Raw genomic sequence first — 21748 nt, 5'->3', positions numbered from 1 at the left:
GTTTCGGAAGATTGTGGCGTGAACGTGGGTTCCTGACGTCACATGGTGCAAGAATCCAACATGGTCAGCTAGTGAACGAGCTTCTCGAGTCACTGACCTTGCCACTACAAGTCGCGATTGTAAAATGCAGTGCACATAGAAAGATTCAAGATGATGTTGGTCGTGGGAATGCATTTGCAGATGAAGTTGCGAAAGAGACTGCAAGGAACACGATGAGTCGAATGTGTGTTGTAGGTCCTGCGAGATGGATTGCTGATGTGGGTATGTGTGAGGACACTATTGAAAGTGTGAAGTCTATACAATCTGATGCCACTGAAAAAGAGGTGAATGAATGGAGAGAAAGCAAGGGTAGATTGGATGCGAATGGTTGTTGGGTCGAATTGTCAGAGCATCAAAGATGGCTGTTACCTGATGCATATGTGCTTGCAGTGGTGACAATGGCCCATGGAATGGCTCACATTAGTGCGAAAGGAATCTGTAAGTTGTTGGCCCCAGTATGGCAGAATAGTGGTATCCCGAAATGCCCAGAGAATTTGGTCAGGAACTGTATGGTGTGTTTGAAGTACAATCTTGGTAGGGGAACACCAACTCCAGCTGGTCATTTTGCGCCTCCAACGTATCCGTTCGAGGTTTTGCAGCTCGATTTCATCCACATGGAAAGATGCAACAATCTGAAATATGTGCTTGTTGTCGTTTGCGCCTTCTCCAGGTGGGTGGAAGCGTATCCCCTTAAGGACAACACTGCCTTGTCAACTGCCAAAGCCCTTGTCAAGGAATTCTTCCCTAGATTCGGTATGCCTAGAATGGTCTGGAGTGATAATGGAAGTGAATTCGTGGGACGAGTGATGAAGAGAGTGTGCGAATGTCTAGGCATACACCAGAAGTTCCACGCTGCAAATCACCCCCAATCAGCGGGACTAGTAGAGTGCTACAACGGCACGTTAAAGTTAAAATTGGCCAAGTTCCAAGCCAGCACAGGTCTTAAATGGCCTGACGCCTTGCCTTTAGCACTCCTATCTACCAGAATGACTGTCCATTCTAGACTGGGACTTAGCCCCCACGAAATCGTGTTCGGGCGCCCAGCAAACATATGGGGAGTGCCAAGGCCCAAGAAACTAAGCGAGATAGAGCACCCTGTACTGCTTGACTATTTGTGCGAATTGACGACTAAATTGCATGTTTTACACCAACAGGTTCACAGTTCCTCTCCGCCAGCATCTGATGATCCAGGTCACGCAATTGAACCTGGCACCTGGGTATTGGTAAACAAACTTTCAGGGAACGAAGAGCGAACAGCCCAGGTGGACCGGCCCGTACCTCGTCCTTCTTTCCACGAGATCAGCCGTTCGGGTGGAAGGGAAGAAGAACTGGATCCACAGGATCCATTGTAAACGGATCCCTTTGCCCCTTCCATATGACCGGTGGGTCCAGGAGGGAATTGCTGACTCTGAGACAGAGTCCCTACCACGCTTTGCACCCTTCAGCGATGCACGATTGAAAGGAACTGGTACAGAAAAGGAGAGTGATCACATTCTGCAAGGATTTGTGCCACCGTCAATGCAGTTGGACACTACAGAACCCGAAACATTGTTTGAAGACCACACCATACCTGGGAAACAACAATATAATTTGAGGTCAAGAAAAACGAACTAATAAAAGCAAACTAATACGACCCCCCCCCCCGAATATTTTTTATTTTACAGCTCTCTCGCCCAGGGAACTTGCTCATTTTTGATTTTCGAACCGCCATCCGGTTCTGCTGCTAGGGTCGCGGTTGACAGTCTGGGGAGTGCAGCTGGAGACGTTTAGGTCGACGGTTCTGGTTGGTCCGAGGGAATTATCCTGGGCTGAACAGAAAGCACTCTTTGGCAGAATCAATCTCCCACCGCGGGCAGCAACTAGAGGATGGCGTTTCCAAGGGTAGAGAGACCTGCTAGATCCACAAACTTTAAAAAGAAAATATGCACTGTGATGGCCAGAAAAAGATTTTTGATAATATGTATTTTAATGTTGTGTAGCATAATGATGTTCATGGTTGGCTATACTTTATTCACATTTCGAGTTACCTTTGTAAATAACACTCAGCCCACACCTCCTCCTACTGTTTCTCCGTACTTCTTTCACCCTCTACCTGAACACGAGTCTGCCAGAAGACTAGAATTTGTAAATAACTCATTCATCCAGCTCCTACACCAGCACCAGTCTATAATGAACACCTCGAACTGTTGGATATGTGGACTTATGCCGCACACAACAGATAAGGGCATCCCTTACTTCGTCCTGCCATTCAGTTACTATGGTTCTCTGTGGGCTTTCCAGACAATGTTCCTGTTTTCCATAGAACCATATCCCCCGCGTCCCACAGGGAGCAATTCCAGCAACAAGGCACTAGTGGCAGGAATATGGAATATGAGCTGGGATATCGACACGTATCGAACGATTCCCAAAGATGAGTTTACCCCGTACAGTAGATGGAACATCAAAAAGTATGGGATTTCCTTGAGTGAGAACCAGAAAACAAAGAAATCCTCCCCGGTTTGGATAGTACCCCACCGAGGTCACCTATGTCTGCAAGGTATTGGCAGGGATCCCAAAGCACAGTTGGGGAAGAGCATATGCACGGAGACGTATGTGTTTGCATCTCGAACTTCCCCTCCATTCTCAGCTGCTAAGGGTACCTACTTCGTCTGCCATGACAAAGCATACACATGGTTGCCCCCTGACTTCTCGGGCACATGTTTTATCTCGTTTCTGCTGCCACCCACCTACACGGCCGGGGCAGATTACCATCGGACAAGGACAGTTAGGGGTGTCGTGAGTCAAGACGACACTGCGGGTCAAGAGTTTGGAGACTTCGCAAAGGGTTTTCTGCCGTTTTGGGGGCCTATGGTGAACAGCAGGAACATTCGCCGGTTAACGAGGGTAGTTGAATCCGCCATGACAGAAACGGCCGGTGCCCTTAGTAACTTGACAGCTGAGCTCCAGTCGGACCGACTTATGACTCTTCAGAACAGGGTTGCCCTAGACGTCATACTTGCAGACCGTGGTGGTGTATGTAGAGTGATCCAATCCAGTTGCTGCATTTTCATCCCTGATAATGCTCCGACGGTGTACCAGGCCATCTCCAAACTGCACAAAATCTCTGATTCCCTTCACGTGGATAAAGGGGATTGGTCCCTGCTAGGGTGGTTCTGGGAACTGATCTCTGCCTGGGGATGGAAAACTCTGATCTTCATTGGGATGATCTTAGCCATTCTGTTTATGTTCTGCCTGTTTGTGCAGTGCGCTCCTGCAATATGTGGCCTCTGTGCTACCTCATGTGTAAGGAAGCCTGTGTCGAGGGACGAATTGAGCAACAGAATGATGCTACAGCAGCATCTCCGTGACTTCATGAATGCAGATTTGGACTCAGATTAGCATGAGTTATTGCCTAATATGAGGGCAAAAGGAGGGTCTGTGGTTCTGAAATTCTGGACCCTGCTGTAATATGGTCCTGAGGTCCAACATTCGTGTTACAAAATATCATCGTACCATGACCAATTTGGTGTCCACAGACCGGTAATGATTAGGGCACTACCCCTATGCATTTGCGTCACGATTGAGTGATGCTATCACCTTTAAATCATGGTTTCCGTCCCGAACCCTCAGACTCCATTTTGTGAACGGCATCCATCTTGTGGCTTGCCCTCATATAGTCAATTGATTAAAGGTCGAATTTGATCCAAAGGACACGTCCACCTTTCGCTGACTTCCCCATGACCTGGCCGAGCTGACTCCACCGCCTCCAGCCAAACCTGTTTGGGCAGCTCCTCGCCCAGTGGCCGAGTAAGATAGCATCAAGGCACAACATGTCATAAACCATTCACTACATACAGACCATGTTTTCTACACACATACACCTGTCCATATTTCTTGTTTATGGCCAGTTTTACGATGAGGAGGTGCCCGATTTTATTGGGGTTTCATCGATATCTGATGGTAGTTCTGGGCCGGGCTGGGCCATCTATCACAAACTGGACATCCAAAATATGGGTTGGCCGACATGACTATGCTTTTTGCTTTATTGTAGAAATATGTATATGACCATATTATAAACGGAAGAATTCTTGCCTGCAGCTGTTATTTTTGTATAAAAGGAGAAGGCTGGTTCTGTAAAAACGAACAGTCTCCTGAGAACTTACATCCCGTGCTGTTGTACTTCTAGGACGCCTGTTACTTGGTTGCAGCCAATAAAACTAGATCTCTGACTTCACCTAGAAGACTCTTGGTTTCTGTGGTCCAGAATAGGGAGAACTCAGAAGTCTTCGGGTGTTATCCTCTGGCACCACCGGGTTCCTAAAAACCCGGCACCTCACTACTGAGGGCCGCAAGGAGGCCCAGGTAGATTTGGAAGGCAGAATTACATAGAAAGTCATTTGGTAATAACACTTGTTCTACTATTCTGTGTTCCCCCAAGTCTCCTGATGAAAATGGTACCTCACTTGTGTGGGTAGGCCTAGTGCCCTCAACAGGAAACGGGCCAAACCTCAACCTGGACACAACACATTTTTTCAGTGAAATCTGACCCTTTTGTTTGCAATGTGCCTAGCTATGGTTTTTGAACCCTAGCTTAGCTTGCACCTACTCGAAACCTAGCAAACATGTACATTTTTGAAAATTAGACACTCAGGGGACTCCATGATGGTGTGACTTGTGTGGCCCTTACCAGGTTCTGTTACCCAGGAACCCTTGAAACCTCAAACTTTGTAAAGAAAACTAAAAATAAAATGTCCTCACATATCTGTGATGGAAAGAACTGGAATCTGCCAGAAACTTCCACCCTACATTCCCCCAAGTCTCCTAATAGAAATGGTACTTCGCTTGTGTGGATGTCCTATGCAGAGTCAGCCTAAAACGCATATAAAAAAATATAGCTGTAGGAAAGTAGGATCTGCTTCTTATGGTTACCCCCACTTTTTGCTTAATGTTGCACTGTTTTTGACTAGTCTGACTGGGATCCTGCTAATCAGGACCCCAGTCTATCTGCTTTCTCCTCTAAATTGTTACACATGTACTTTGGTACACTCCAGATTAGATACTAGGGTACCCTTAAAGTCCCTAGCATATAGAACACCTGTACCCAGGGCATAGGTACCCCAGAGGCCTCCCAAAGGCTAAAGCATGCCTTATGCCACCCATGAGAGGCCATGCAAAATGGAACTACAGGTCTGCTACTACAACCTGTGTAAGACGGTGCTTGCACCACTAACATTAGATATAGGTTCACTATATCTATAGGTCACTACACTTAAAACTTATGAGTCACTCCTATAGCAGGCCTTATCAATCCTGAAGGCAGGGTGCGGGCTTTTAGTGAGAGGGTGCCCCTGGATGAGCAGAGCCTCTCTGCAGCCTTCAGAGACCATTCTCCGGGGTTGTCTGTGACTCAGCCGGACATATAGGTAGAGGTGCATTATAAACTTGTGGTAAAAGTTATCTCAAAAAAAGCTGCATAGAAACATACAGTGTTTGGTATCAATCACCTTGAAATCATAACTCCACACCGGTAACCGATGTGTGAGGTACGATTCCACCCTTCAGAAGCGAGCTTCGTGGGGTCACGGTCTAACCGGTGCCAGGCTTCCCGACCCGTACAGCACAAAATGGATGCTGCCGACCAGAGACACATTTCTACCCTCATGTTGCTGAGCCAAGCTCGAGCAGAGGAAGGGAGCACAATAGGCATCCTTTTACAAGGAGGTGTGACCACCTCCCAGATAGGATTTAGTGTTTGGGGCTCAGTGGGTGCACTCTTGAGAGTGCCTGAAAGTCTGCACTGGGGGCACATTTAGTGTCTCTGTGCATAGTCCAGCTCAAACCAGTTCTGGGAGCCATTGGCTCCTGCTCTGGTGCGAAACTGGACAAAGGACACAGGTTTAATCACCCCTCTGCCCTTACCCTCCCCTAGGAGGGTCCCACGAATCTTTCCAACCCTCTCCCGTGGGTACATAAGGGCTTACCTGGCTGTATGATTTTAGATTTTACGTGGACAAGATTCTACAAGAAGAAACCACTGACCTTCGACCGTCTGGACACTCTGGACTTTGACTGGGTCAGACTTTTTCTCCCTCTCCGTCCAGAGCTTTGTCTGTGCCCTTGCTCCATACAGGCTCTGTGCAGGACCTGTGGTGCACGAAGGACAACTGAAGAATCTTCCTTGGAGTGAAGGAGTCACTCCCCTGCCCTAGCAGGCACTTTAACGCAACTGACCGGTCTGCTACTCCTGAGCTCCTGCGGACTCCAAAGATTTCAGCAACACAGGAGGTGAGTTTCAGAAGGTCCCTGAGGTCGATCTGCCATCTCAGCAAGTTGGAGGCCAGTATCCCTCGTTGGGACTGCATAACCCGAAACCCTGTGCACCGCGTCCATTTGCAGTTGCATATGCTTGCTGGCGATTCCTGAGCATGCGCATTGGACTCTATGTAGTACTAACCCTGAGCAGTATTTGCACCAAAGAATTCCGGCCTCTTCGCACGGAGTGCTCCGTGGACTGGTAATTTGCAATCTTGTCCATGGTCCCCTCGCAACTCCTGGTCCTTTGGCCTGTGGGTCTCTCTGAGGGTCATTTATTTTTCTGTTGGGCTTTCCTGATTGCTCCAGAGGTACCCTGACTCCCCATTGCTTGATGAGGCCCCTGGACCTTGCTGGTACACACCATAACCTGCTTGACCTTCCTGCGTGGGTTGCTTTTACCAAGGTTTGTTGGTGCTCCAGCCCGACACCGATCCCTCAGCACTCGGCATCCTTTGTAGGACAGCTCACCCCCGCCTCCTGGCCATCCTCGACGTCTCCTGGATCCCCGTGGCTGCAGAGTCAAGCATCCCTTCTTCGCACCTGAAGCACTCGACATCGGTGGACATTCGTCTACCCAGCCCCTGGTCACCCTGAAGTGGTCCAGACACTGTCCCTCCTGCTTTCAGGTTCCTTCCTTCCCGAATCCAGGCTTGGATTCCACCGTACCCTCTTCATCTTCAGGGCAGAAGTACTTCTTCACAGCCCTCCGTTGAGAACGACAAGTTTCCAACGCCACTTCAGCCCTATGCACCTGGCGCTCGTGGGATAGGTAACTTGGGTACTATGGTATCCACGGGTAGGGTGGGTCTTCAAACTCTTAAGTTCCAAAGGGTTCACTCGAAGTCCTCCTAGAAGGGTCCTTAAACTTTAAAACTGTAAACGCGACTTTCCCATAGAATTGTACGGAGCACGCGGTTGTGTTAGCACACTGCACCCATCCTCTGTGGGGTGCCTATCTACTCAACTTGGGTGGTTCCTTGGTGTCCCAGCGATTCTACGTGCTCTAGACTGTGGCTTGATCCAAGTCGTGATTGTTATACAACTATTTAAGAATATGGTTTGGTCTCCCCTGGAGCGTACTCCGTATTGTGCTACTTACAACTGTTCTATTGATCTCGTATTATGTGTTTTCTGTTCTATCGTCATGTAGAGGATAATAGAGAGTGTAATATTAATAAATACATATTTTTATATATCTACTGTGTGGTTCTCCTTTCATGTAATCAATATAGGAGGTGATATTCTGGTGAAACAAGCTGCTTTACATTCCTTCAAGATTAAGCCTGAAGGGTGCTCTGCTTAGCTACCACTAGGATAGCTTTTTAAAGGTTATCTTTGACCTCATACATCATAAGGGTCGTTTGGACTGGTGCAAGGTGCCCACTTTAATTAGTGGACTGCATATACCAGGCCAACTTCTCACATTGGTGTGTAGCGGTTGGGATTCAAGCCTGCATTGTTTTACCAGATAAGGCTCTCTGTATTGATTAACTGAAAACCACTAAAGTATTCAGTCACATATACTACTTAAAGATTAGAATAAGTAAGTTCTACTGAACTTAGGGCTGGGTAAGTTAAGGGTCTAGCACAACCTTTCTCTAACCTAAGAGAGTTTAGTTCCCACTAGGTTAGGTAGGTGCATACATCACACTAGTTATGTCTTCTAAAGGAGAAGCAAGTGGCTCTCTGCCTTCTAGGTACAATGGCCTCACATTTCAGGATTTGAAAGCCATGTGGGCTTCTGGGAAGCTGAAGACAGGCAGAAATGCCAACATCCAACGTCTCATTGAGGTGTTACTCTTGGATGACCTTAGAAAGACCCCAGGGTCAGATGAGGTAGAAAGAGTGGGTGGGGCAGAGAATGAAGACAGGTCAGGAGGGAACACCTTTTATGACCTAGACTCAAACCCTGGCCAGGAGGATCAAACTGATTCCAACCTGGACAACCTAGATCTTCAGGAAGAGGGTGGAGAAGGTTGAAGTGGCCCTCGCTTTACTCCTCCTGGAAGAATGCAGAATTTACCCATGAGATCTAGGTCTCCCTCTGCAGAATCTGACCATTCAGGACATTCTATAGGGACCTCCATATCACATAAGAGAGATAACTCTTATGAAAGACAGTGCCAATTTCTAGAGCTTGAGAAAGGGAAGCTTAGGCTCAGGCAAGGACATTTAGCCCTAGATAAGGAATCCTTTTAACTTCAGAAGGCTAGAAAGAAATTGGGACTAGAGTCCCATGATGGCAGCAACAGTGTCACAAGGGCTAAGGAGTATACTTATGACCATAGGAACCTGAGCAAGATAGTCCCTCCCTACCATGGTGGGGATGACATCCAAAACGGATAACTGCTTTAGAGAGGGCCTGTAAAGTGCAGAAGGTCCCTCAGGAGCAGTGGGCAGCTATCTTGTGGCTCTCATTGATGGGTTTGGCTTAACCACTGAACAACACAGGATTAAGTTCAGAGACACCCAGAAGACACAGACTCAGGACTGGGTAGACTTTGTAGATTTTGCTACTAAGGCTCTGGAAGGCTGGTTACATGGCAGCAAAGTGAATGATGTAAAGGGATTGTACAATTTGATTATGAGGGAGCAGATCCTTAATAATTGCCAAAATCAGTTGTTGCATCAGTACCTGGTTGACTCTGATCTGACTTCTCCCCAAGGATTGGGAAAGAAGGTAGATAGGTGGGTCAGAACCAGTGTGAAGCAGAAAAACCAGACCACAGGTGGTGACCAGAAGAAGCAAGATGCCAAACCTCCAGATAAGGGTGGGGAAAAGAGTAAAGACCAGAAGTCTTCATCAGGACCCAAAAACTTGCATCGGGGGGTGGGGGGGGAGGTCACATTCTAACACACGTAAAGCCAAAAATAAACCTTGGTGCTTCCTGTGTAAGGAGAAACCCCATTGGACAAGGGATGCCAATTTTTCAAGGGTCAAGGATCCTCCTACCACCACCACTGCCCCTAAGGCAACTGTTCCCAATAGTTCAGCTCCAAGAGGTGGCACGGGGAACAAGAGTATAGTATGTTTAACCCTGGGTTCTGAGATGAGTTCTGGCCTAGTCACAACTCCAGCTCAGGCAGTTTTAGTCTGTGATGGAGGCATGGATATTGTTTCCCTATTTGTCAGTCCCAGTAATCTGGGCAAATACAGACAACAGCCTTTGATCAATGGTAAGGAGACCATGGCACATAGGGACACAGGAGCTAGTGTCACAATGGTGACAAGATACCTTGTGGGCTCTGACCAGATCTTACTTGGTGAGATGTACCAAGTGACCAATGCTAACAATGTCAGGACAGACCATTCCCTGATAGTTGTTAATTTCAGCTAGGGAGTGGTAACTGGCCCTAAGAAGGTTGTGGTTAGCTCAGACCTCTCTGTGGAATGCTTGTTGGGCAATGATTTGGAAACTTCAGCCTGGGCTGAAGTGGAACTCAGGACTCATGCAGCAATGTTGGGCATCTCTGCAAATGTGTTTGCTGTGACTAGGTCACAGGCCAAAATGTCTTCCACTGAACAGGCCCTGGCTCCTGGAAAAATGGACCAGGTGCCTTCTGAGAGAAGGAGCAGTAAGGATAAGGCAGTGTCTTCCCCCCAGACTCAGAGTGAGGATCAGTCTCCTGAGGGAGATGATCCCATTCTCTGTGAAGGAACTGTCTCAGAGGAACTTGAACCGTATCATGTTGAGTTCTTGGGGACAGGGCAGATCTGGGTAAGGATCTGCACAGCTGCCCCTCTCTTGAAACCCTCATACAGCAAGCTGCTGCTGAGGCTGCTGCGAATGCCAGTGGGTTCCACAGGATCTACTGGGATGAAGGACTCCTTTACTCAGAGGGTAGAGACCCCAAACCTGGTGCTACCAGGAGGTTTGGTTATACCTCAGAAGTTTAGGGGCTTCCTACTGACACGGACATCCCTTTAGCAGGAATCCTAGGTCAAAGTAAGACTTGGGACAGGCTTGTCCCTAACTTTCACTGGCCTCACATGTCAGATGACACAAAGGAGGTTTGTTGCTCCTGTACCACCTGTCAAGCCAGTGGTAAGGCAGTTGGTACTCAAATGCCTACCTTATACCAGTACCTGTGGTGGGGATTCCCGGTGAGTGGGTTGGGATTGACATAATTAGTCCCATAGATCCTCCAACTGGATCTGGGCACTGATATATTCTAGTGGTGGTGGACCATGCCACTAGGTATCCAGAAGCAATACCCCTTAAAACTACCACAGCTCTTGTGGAGGCCAGGGCCCTCCTGGGATATTTTTTTCCAGCGTGGGTTTCCCTAAGGAGGTCTTAACTGACAAAGGTGCACACTTTATGTCTAGTTACATTACTGCCAGGTGGAAGGAATGTGGAATAAATTACAAATTTACCACACCCTATCACCCACAATGCAATGGGTTAGTTGAGCGATTCAGCAAAACCCTGAAGGGCATGATCATGGGCCTCCCAGAAAAGCTTAGGCGGAAATGGGATGTCCTGTTGCCCTGCCTTCTCTTTGCCTACAGAGAGGTTCCTCAGAAGGGGGTTGGCTACAGCCCTTTTGAACTTCTGTTTGGACATCTATTTAGGGGTCCCTTATGTTTAGTGAAGGAGGGATGGGAGTTACCTCTCAAACCAACTAAACAAGACATTGTGGACTATGTACCTGGTCTCCGCTCCAGGACGGCTGAGTATATAAAGAAGGAAAGTAAAAACCTTGAGGCTAGCCAAGAGTTACAGAAAGCTCGGCATGACCAAAAGTCTGTGCTGACTGCCTACCAGCCAGGACAGAAGGTATGGATGTTGGAGCCTGTGGCCCCAGCAGCCCTCAAGGACAAATGGAGTGGACCTATACCATTCTTGAGCAAAAGGGAGAGTTCACCTACTTGGTGGACCTTAGAACTCCCAGGAGCTCCCACAGGGTGCTCCATGTGAACAGGCTCAAGCCATACGTTGACAGGGCAGACATGGGCTTACTCATGGCTACCGATGAGGGGCAGGAGGAAGGAGAGTGACCCACTCCCTGACCTCCTCTCACAGAACCCTGATGATGGCTCAGTTGATGGTGTAGCCTTGGCAGGCAGCCTCACTGAGCAGCAACAGACTGATTGCAGGACGGTCCTCAATCAGTACAGATATATGTTCTCACTGACTCCTAGTCAGACCACTTGGTGTACCCATGAAGTGGACATGGGTGAAAGTCTGCCTGTTACAGGCAGGCCATGTCAGGGACTGCATCGGGACTGAGGTCCAAAAGACGCTGGAATTGGGCATCATTTAAACCTCAGATAGCCCTTGGGCTAGTCCAGTGGTCCTGGTACCAAAACCTCATTCCCAGGGTGGTAATAGAGAAGTGAGGTTTTGTGTGGACTACAGGGGGCTCAATGCAGTCACTAGGACTGATGCACATCCTATTCCTAGGGCAGATGAGCTCATTGATACTTTGGTCTCAGCCAAGTTCTTGAGCACATTGGACCTCACAGTTGGATATTGGCAAATCAGACTAGCTGAGGATGCCAAACCCAAAATTGCATTTTCAGCCCCTAGTGGGCACTATCAATTTGTGGTAATGCCCTTTGGCTTGAAAAATTCACCTGCCACATTTCAGCGGTTGGTGAATAACGTTCTCACAGGCCTGGAAGACTATAGTGCAGATTATTTTGCTGATATTGCTGTCTTTAGTTCCACCTGGGAGGATCACCTGGTCCACCTCAGAAATGTTCAGGAGGGCCTGCAAAAGGCAGGCATCACTATCAAGCCCACCAAGTGCCAGATATGGCAGAGTGAGGTTATGTACCTGGGCCACCTTGGGGGTGGAGGCCAGGTTAAACCATTGCAGAACATAAGCCAAACCATCATGGACTGAGTTGCTCCAGACTCAGGTCAGAGATTTCCTGGCCCTGACTGAGTACCACAGAAGGTTTGTTAAGGGATATGGATCATAGTGACCCCCTTAAATGACCTGACTTCTTAATGAATGCCTAAGAAAGTTCAGTGGACAGTTAACTGTCAAAGGGCATTTGATGACCTGAAGCAGCCATGTGTGCTGCTCCCATTCTGCAAAGTCCTGACTATTCCAAACAATTAATTGTTCAAACTGATGCATCTAAGTTGGGGGTAAGGACTGTGTTATCACAACTAAACGAAGAGGGTCAGGATTCGCCAGTAGCTTTTATAAGCAGAAGGATGACCCCGAATGAGAAACGTTGGTCAGCTATTGAGAGGGAAGCCTTTGCTGTGGTTTGGACTCTTAAGAAGCTGAGGCCATACTTGTTTGGCATTCACTTCATTTTTCAGACAGACCATAAGCCCTTCTTATGGCTAAAACAGATGAAGGGTGAAAACCTAAACTGTTGAGGTGGTCCATTTCCCTACAGGGGATGGACTATTCAGTGGAACATAGAACTGGGAATAACCAAGCCAATGCAGATGGACTCTCCACATATTTTCACTTAGACAATGAAGACTCAACTGGTCATGGTTAGTTTCATGTCCTTTCGCTTGGGGGGAGGGTAGGTTGTGTAGGAAAGTAGGATCTGCTTCTTATGGTTACCCCCACTTTTTGCTTGGTGTTGCACTGTTTTTAACTAGTCTGACTGGGATCCTGCTATTCAGGACCCCAGTCTATCTGCTTTCTCCTCTAAATTGTTACACATGCACTTTGGTACACGCCAGATTGGATACTGGGGTGCCCTTAGAAGTCCCTAGTATGTAATACCCATGTACCCAGGGCATAGGTACCCCAGAGGCCTCCCATGGGCAGAAGTATGTATTATGTCACCCATGAGAGGCCACGCAAAATGGACCTACAGGACTGCTACTGCAACCTGTGTAAGATGGTGCTTGCACCAGTTACGTTAGATATAGGTTCACTATATCTATAGGTCACTACACTTAAAACTTATAAGTCATCCCAATAGCAGGCCTTATCAATCCTGAAGACAGGGTGCAGGGTTTTTAGTGAAAGGGTGCCCCTGCATGAGCAGAGCCTCTCTGCAGCCTTCGGAGACCATTCTCCCGGATTTTCTGTGACTCAGCCGGACATATAGGTAGAGGTGCATTATAACCTCACAGTAAATGCTATCTTGAAAACGGCTGCATATAAACATATCGTGTTTGGTATCAAACACCTTGCAATCATACCTCCACACCGGTAACCGGTGTGGGAGGTATGATTCCACCCTTCAGAAGTAAGCTTTGTTTGGTCACTGGTCTAACTGGTGCCTGCCTTCTCGACCCGGACAGCACAACATGGATGCTGACGACCAGAGACACATTTCTGCCCTCCTGCAGCTGAGCCAAGCTCAAGCAGAGGAAGGCAGCACAATAGGCATCCTGTCACACGGAGATGTGACCACCTCCCAGACAGGATTTAGTGTACGGGGCTTGGTGGGTGCACTCAGAGTGCCTGAAGTCTGCACTGGGGGCACATTGGGTGTCCCTGTGCATAGTCCAGTTCAAACCAGTTCTGGGAGCCATTGGCTTCTGCTCTGGTGCAAAACTGGACAAAGGACATGGGTGTAACCACCCCTCTGTTCATACTCTCCCCTAGGAGGGTCCCCCGAATCTGTCCAACCCTCTACCGTCGATACATAAGGGCTTACCTGTTTGTAAGACTTTAGAGTTTACGTGGACAAGATTCTACAAGAAGAAACCATTGACCTTCGACCGTCTGAACACTCTGGACTTTGACTGGACCCGACTTCGTCTCCCTCTCCGTCCAGAGCTTTATCTGTGCCCTTGCTCCATACAGGGTCTGTGCAGGACCTGTGGTGCACTAAGGACAACTGAAGACTCTCCCTTGGAGTGAAGGAGTCACTCCTCTGCCCTAGCAGGCACCTTAACGCAACTGACTGGTCTGCTGCTCCTGAGCACCTCGTCCATTTGCGGCTACATTTGCTTGTTGGTGATTCCCGAGCTTGTGCATTGAGATCTGTGTAGTCCTGACCCTGAGCAGTATTTGCCGCAAAGAACTCCGGCTTCCTCGCGCTTAATGCTCCGTGGGCTGGTACTATGCAATCTTACCCGAGGTCCCCTCACAACTCCTGGTCCTTCGGCCTGTGCTTCATTTTGATTTCTGTTGGGCTTTCCTGGTTGCTCCAGACGTGCCCTGGCTCCCCATTGCTTGGTGAGTCCCCTGGACCTTGCTGGTCCACACAGTTACATGCTTGACCTTCCTGCGTGGGTTGCATTTGCCAAGGTTTGTTGGTGCTCTAGCCGGACACCGACCTCTCAGCACTCAACATCCTCACCTCCGGCTCCTGGTCATCCTCGACATCTCGTGGTCCTTGTGGCTGCAGAGTCAAGCATCCCTTCTTAGCACCTGGTTGGTGGGCATTCGTCTACCGAGCCCCAGGTCACCCTGAAGTGACCCAGACTCTGTCCACTCTGCTTTCAGGTTCCTTTCTTCCCGAATCCAGGCTTGGATTCCAATGTACCCTTTTCCCCTTCACGGCAGAAGTACTTCTTCACAGCCCTCCATTGAGAACAACAGTAGTTTCCGAAGCCATTTCAGACCTATGCACCCGGCTCCCCTGGGATAGGTAACTTGGGTACTATGGTATCCACAAGTGGGGTGGCTTTTCAAACTCTTAAGTTCCAAAGGGTTCGATCGAAGTCCTCCTTGAAGGATCCTTAAACTAAGCAAAGAGTCATCCACGCATACTGCCAGCCAAGCGCAATCCACACACACCACTTGCCAAGCACCATCCACGCGCACAGCCAGCCAAGCACCATTCACACATACACAGCCAGCCAAGCAACAGTATACGCACACCGCCAGCCATGTGCCATACACGCACAACACCAGCCAAGTGCCATTAACACAAACCGCCTGCCAAGTGCAATACTCACACAGTGTTCGACAAGCACTATCCATGCACACCTGTGGCCAAGTACAAGTCAACGCACACCACCAACCAAGTGCTAGTCCATGCACGGCGGCTGGCAAGCGCCTGTCCACAAACACCACCACCAAGCACTAGAGTGCAAGTTGACACACACCTCCAGCAATATGCCAGTACACACACTGCTAGCCAAACACCAGCAGCTTCAGACCATCAGCCGAACTCCAGTACACACACACACACACACACACACACACAGACAGAATCTTTCTCTGGTATCTAGTAGTTTTATGCCCCCCTTTGTTGTCAAAGGAGTCTAATGATATTGCTGAATTGCCCCCAAGAGGGGGGAGAAACAGACAGAATGTGTCCCTAAAAAGGGGGAGCCACCCTTGCCTATGGGGCAGCTCCCTGACAAGCCCGTACACATATCCCTGGTGCCAAGTGGGCTATCTGCCTCCCAATTGGGGGGGGGGGGCAGTTCCAGTGTAATAACAAACATCTGCACCCCTGGAAGGGCAGAAAGTCTGTGCCCATGGTTTGGGGGCGGGGGCATCAGCATGCCCATTCTGGGCAGCCCCCACCCCTACACAAATCAAAAAATAGTCCCTGGTGCCTAGTGAGAAGATCGTGGTCTATTGCCTCCGCTGCCCCCTAGGGGAGGCAAAACGACTTTGGTCCCTATTTATGTGGGGTCGGGACATGGCCACACCCCTCTTTTATAGAAATTAAAAAAAAATCCCTGGTGTTTAATTGGCTTCCTGCCCCTTCCCCCCCGGTGGTGCAGATTGGGGGCTAACGCCCAACTATTTCACTGGGGCGAGAGGGGGGGGGGGGTCTGGGGGGTAACAGAAAAACTTTATTCACAATTTCATACCCTGTGTTATTATTATTTTTTTAATCCCTGGTGTCTACACTGGGCTTTCTGCCCCGGATGGCAGATTGGGGGTAATAACCCTCATTTGGCCCCCAAGAGGGGTAGAAAGACTGTTCAATTTGTATTGGGGGGAGGGGGGGAGGGTTGGGGAGGGCAGAAACACTTAATTTGCCCAAAATATAATGGGGGAGCAAAAGCTCCTGTCCCCCCTCCTTATTGTCTAGTGGCTGATCCCCAAGGAGGGATCCACTAGGGAGGAGTACCATTAGAAAGGGGAGATTGTCCCCTTTCCAATAATACCGCTCCCGTCTGCCTCTGCCTAGGTGCTAGGGAGCTGAGATAGTCCACAAGGACGTAAGTAGTAAAAGTTAAATTGGCAGATTCTCATTAACTTTAGTTTTCATTGAAATTCTGTCAGTGCGCTGTGATCGCAGTTCACAAGTATGGTTGGTTTCCAGCCCGACCTCTGTAAATACTTGTGAATTCATTAAAGTTGTAAAACTGTACTATTATACCATGAGAACTTTGTGACTTTCAGGAATAATCAGGCCCATAATTTAGTCTGGCTTTTACCAAGGTCTTTTGTTTTTTTAATTAAAATTATGTTTTGTCACTATGAGTGATGGCATTCTGCTCTTTCACAAGGAACAAATTATCACACAAAGTAGTTTCCTTCAGTTTGAGGGACTGCTATAAGGCTCTCTCTTTTATTAAACAGTTAATTAAAACTGTAACATACTAGCAACATATTGATACTCAGTAAAATATTAAAAATAGGTTAAATTAGTAAAAGATATGTAAACATTTATAGATCTGGACATGCAGATGCATTTAAGGTCCAAGGGCAGCATCACAAGTGGACATTTGATCAAGAGAAGGTGTATAATATGAAAAGAAAAAGACAATAACAAAGGGTGTCACAATGCTTTTTACGGAAAGTTTAGCATCCATCGACATTAATTTATGCAATGAAAGTGGAGCTTGTCAGTTTCTTAAGACTGGGCGTTGTGCAGTGCAGTTAAAATAATATTAACAAACTTCCCAGCTCTTGCTAGAACTTGGGCTGAGTTGTTACAGAAGCACAGATCCGATGCTTCCCTGCAATGTCTCAGTGACTTTTCCCGAAAAACTGGAACCAGTAGGTGTCGGCGATCATTGGCAAGATGGGGGCAACAACATAACAAATGTAGCCAGGATTTTTATGGATAACTGCAGAGCTTACATGTTAATTGGCCATTCCTTCGAGCCCGCAGCGGGTTAAAGTCATGAATTGGGAGGGCTAGCAACCTCATATAAATGATTTTATTGCGAGTCTGTGATTGAAGAGGATAGTAAAAGTATAGTTGCGGTTTTCCATTAATATAAGAGTCATTCAAAGCTGCAAGGAGTGGTTTTTTGGGGAGCCGAGCAGCATCTCTCTCGAATGACACTAGAGTGATTTGGTTTTTTATCGTTTTTTTCCACATTGACAGGGAAACAATTGTATTAGAAAAGTTAATGATTTCGATCTTCAATGTGGAAATAGCCAAGTGCAGCTGTCTGTGCCAAGGGGAGAGTTCATCCGTAAACAGTGATTGCAGTTGCTCTTTAATGGATTGAACTGGAGCGCGTAGGATACAGATGTAGAATTTAATTAAATCTCCCAGACAATTAAGATCTGCGCTTGCCAGGCCCAGCTGAAGTCTCACCCTCGCCCTCCTTGCATGCTGGGGAGCCGAAAATATTTTCTTATAGGCCATTATTTGAAAGTTTGCTAAAAATGAATCCATTTTTCCAGGGAAGGCCAAATGGCGTAGGACATTGCCGGGAGTAATTTGGCACGTAGGACCCTTAAAATTGGCTCGGCTGTCAGGCTGTACAATTGCCGGTTCAGGCGCCTCAGACTATGAATAACCCCTGCTCCCTTGGAGCGAAGATGTTTGCGATGAGAGGCTTGATTTGCCTTTTCGACTGCTATAACAATGTGTGCTTTTTGAGGCCAAAAAACATTTTTGTTTTTAGCCAATGATTTTGTCACATTGGTGAGGGCCCAGAAGGCCCCACAACAAAATAAAAAGGCTGGCAATCACCGCCAGACTGATTGTCTTTATCAATGCTTGTTTATTTTCATGTTTCCTATAATCTTGTTGAAACTGGTTTTATATTAATCTACCATTATTGCTAATTTTGGTGAAAATGCTAGCATGTATTTAACACATTTCACTCCATGCAATCGTACCAGAAATTGCACAATTTAGCAAAAGCCTTTTCTTCTAGTTGCTACTATTTTGCTTACATTTTTTTTAAATGCAAAGCATCATCAATCTTGCTTTCAGGCTTTTGTGAGTATTTGCCTTTAATCAGAGAGCTTTCTGGGGGCACTATAGATAACCTCAAATTGTTAAACTTTGCAAACATTAGTACATATGTTTATATTGGAACCACTGTCAGTAGTGGAAGCTGAGTTCACAGCATTTCCTTACAGTGCTCACCCTACTAATAAAAATGTAGCATTAATGAACCACAAATACAGGTTCTAAGCATTAACAAACGGATGCAATCTTACCTCAACTGGAGGCAATGGTCTATCACAGATCCATACTGTGTTATCGTGAAGTGGCAACCAATAGTTTGGTGCTGCAGGAGTTTGGGCCTACTTGTCCAAAGGACAAAAATAAACATAAAAATGTAATGATGTCCTGCACGTCAAACAATATGTCTTGAGCGTCAGGCAATAGGAATTCCACACCCCTGCTCAGACATATAACAGAATATAGGTTTAAAAAACTTACTGTACCTACCTCTTAAGTCATTTTGACACATCTGCTTGGCCAATAACTCTTTCAGCTTTTTTATTTCCTCCTGATATTCCCTTAGTAGGGTATCCTTGGGGTCTTCATTTATAGTAGGTTTGTTCTTTATGTTTTTGGCTCGATTGGCATAGCGTAGAGTACTTAAAGTCTCTTCGTAGTTGTTCTCTGCGGGCGACAGACAAGCCACCATTAAGGTTTTGGTATTGCCACCGAAGGAATCCTGAAGCAAACGAGTCAGTTTGGAATCTCTGTAAGGGATGTGCTTGCATTTACTGTCCACAAGTGCACATATGACATTGCCCAAGGCTGACAGGGACAAGTTGATTTTGGTGGCTTCCTTTAGACGTTGCCCTGTTGCCCCAGTTTTAGATGGCCTCTCACTGCCAGCCAAATCTACCAAGTTCAGTTTGCCAGCCCGCAGCCAATCTTTCCCTTTGTCATCTAAAACAGGAAGAGCAGAAGGAAAAAGAACAATAATATCTATGATGGTTTCATTATTCAAAAAACAATATTAGTATATTATATGAAAATAATCATTTCTCTGACTATACATTTCTCAATACAATTTGTTTATATACCAGTTACAAGCAAATAGTTACAAGATTCAATTAATTGCTAATAATAATATCATTACCCTACAGTGAAGCTCGTGGGGGACGAACCGTGATTGACAACCATTGTGTGTTCTCAGAGGTATATGTAGGAACTTCAAAAGTAAAGCAAAAGTCAGTTCGGAAATGGGAGGCAAGGGGCTGAGGTGAATTGAGTTTTCTTAAACGCCAAAAAGCTCAGAAGCTTAATGTGTGCATTCCAGAGTCTACGGCTATGGAGTTGATCCGGATAGCATGTTGAAAGAATCCTTTTAAGTCTAGATCTTACACTTAGAACTCCAGGCTTTCATTAAATTGATCGAAGATACTGCCTAAATAGCATAGATTATACGTGCTCATTCAGACCTGGTCCACTTTTCTCGACTATATGTCCAAGGTCTCCTTATTTGAAAATGATCCCTTTAAGCTGGATGCCTTACTAAGCAGTTTTCTTTAGTACAAATATCACCATAAATGACTAATCAGACACTTTCAGGAAAATGTGTGAAAACACTTTAACAAGCTCTGCCTTATGGCAATGTACATGCTACTCTGGTAGAGGATACTCTTTCTGCCTTTGCTGTTAACATTAGGCCTCAGCCTTGATGGATTTAATTGATCACCCTTTCCAACAGCAAAGGAAAACATTACGACACACGAATCACAGAACTTATTTTTAATGCAATTCTGGAAAATCACAGCACAGAAGGCTTGGACCCAAAATGTATGTGTGACTTAAAGAAAAAAATCATTCGACTGTGAATGGTGTTAAACTGTGTTTTTAATTCTATGGCAGGACCTGAGGCGAGGATTACAATGATCTTTCTTCGTTATTAAACAGCAGTCATTGTTTAAAATATTAGCAGGACTTCATTCCCCATAAACACAAGGGATGAAGTCATAGTTCAAATAAACAAAGTACAATCAGATTTCTCTATGGAACCTCCTTTGCCCCACATCTCTGTTGCTGCCTCCACTTTCTTCGCTGCTCAGGAGCCTCAGGCCACTTGGCCTCGCTTGTTTCTGTCATCGCCTATTTTCATGTATGTTTCTGTATGCTTCAATTTCAGGAATAATACTTGTGTGCATCCCCATGGGCGTCCGCAGGGGAGGGCAAGGGGGTGCGCTTGCCCCCCCCTGGATCGCCGGTCCCATTCCTTTTATCCTTAATATTCATGATTACAGCAGGCTGTTCCCCTGCGAGAAGCCCCAGGAGTTTAAATGTTCTCTCACTTGGGGCCTCTCGCACTTCCCTGTTGAACTCCAGAGGCTGCAGCAGCCCCTCCCCGACCTCGAGCAGACTGTGGACAGGCCCATTGTCATTCTGTCTGCTGCTGATCACCACATAAAGAATGACAATGGGCCGTCTGCCTTTAACTTGCCTTGAAGGCGAGTGATGAAGTAACAATTTTGCCCCCCCCCCTGGAAGGCGAGTGACGAAGTTAGAATGTTGCCCCCCCTGGAAAAATTTCTGCGGACGCCCATGTGCATCCCACGGCTGCAGGAACGCTTGTCGCTCCTCCGTGGCCACTGTCCGGTGCACATTTATAATTGAACGTGCTTCAGCACTTGGGGCTACTGCAGTTCTGGCCTCCAGCCGCAAGGGGGAGCCTCAGGTTACGCTCCACGCTAATCCCGTTTACCTGTACCACAGCGCTCATTGAAATCTGACATCATAGCCAGCCGGGTGTGTTTAATCGATTGTGCCTCACGCCTGGAATCTTTACCTGGCCTCTGTACTGTGCCACACATAGCGCGTTTCTGCTCCTATTATCCTGGGCCCAGGCAAAGTCTATCAGCCTAAAATTGTTCAATGGCCGAACGGTGTCCTGCAGGGTCTGATCCTGCTGTTACACCTCTGGGCTCCCATTAATGGTTGTGATGACCCCACCCCTCTCCCAACATACCCTCGTACACAACTTGGTGCTTAGCATTTTGACTCCTGTCACAAGCTCCAGTTTCTGAGCTTATCCTGGTGGGATTCAGTGGTACTCGCCTGTAAAAACAGGCACTTGAGTGACACTGAGGAGACCTACCGAGAGAAGGATACCACTACTTACCTGCCCATTGACAACCACTTTTGCAAGGTCATGGACGCCTCTATCACGGTGGCCTCCCTAGAGAAGACTGTATTGCAGTATGCAGAGCGCTGCTTTAATCCCCTCCCTTCGAGGGAAGTCAATTTTGGGCATACGCCCCTTTTACCTCCAGGGGGGCATCGCCCCCACCTCCTCACTCTCTAAATGCTAAAAGGACCCCGTGTCTGGCATCGAGTTGGATGCCTTTGACAGGCCGACGCATGGCTTTATGACCCTTGAACAGC

General features: G+C 47.2%; 1 protein-coding gene across 1 annotated transcript in view; it reads right to left on the bottom strand.

Moving 5' to 3' along the window:
• LOC147722860 (kinesin-like protein KIF17) overlaps positions 1–21748 on the bottom strand; it is a 1643424-nt gene that overhangs the window by 844741 nt on the left and 776935 nt on the right. Inside the window, exon 5 of the mRNA XM_086965286.1 lies at positions 18824–19276. Within this exon, the coding sequence (XP_086821412.1) occupies positions 18824–19276 (453 nt within the window). The remainder of the gene's footprint in view (positions 1–18823; positions 19277–21748) is intronic.

This window comes from Lissotriton vulgaris, chromosome 4_1 (genome assembly GCF_964263255.1).
Source record: "Lissotriton vulgaris chromosome 4_1, aLisVul1.2, whole genome shotgun sequence".
NCBI classification, from domain to species: domain Eukaryota; kingdom Metazoa; phylum Chordata; class Amphibia; order Caudata; family Salamandridae; genus Lissotriton; species Lissotriton vulgaris.
This window is presented reverse-complemented; position numbering and strand designations above follow the sequence as displayed.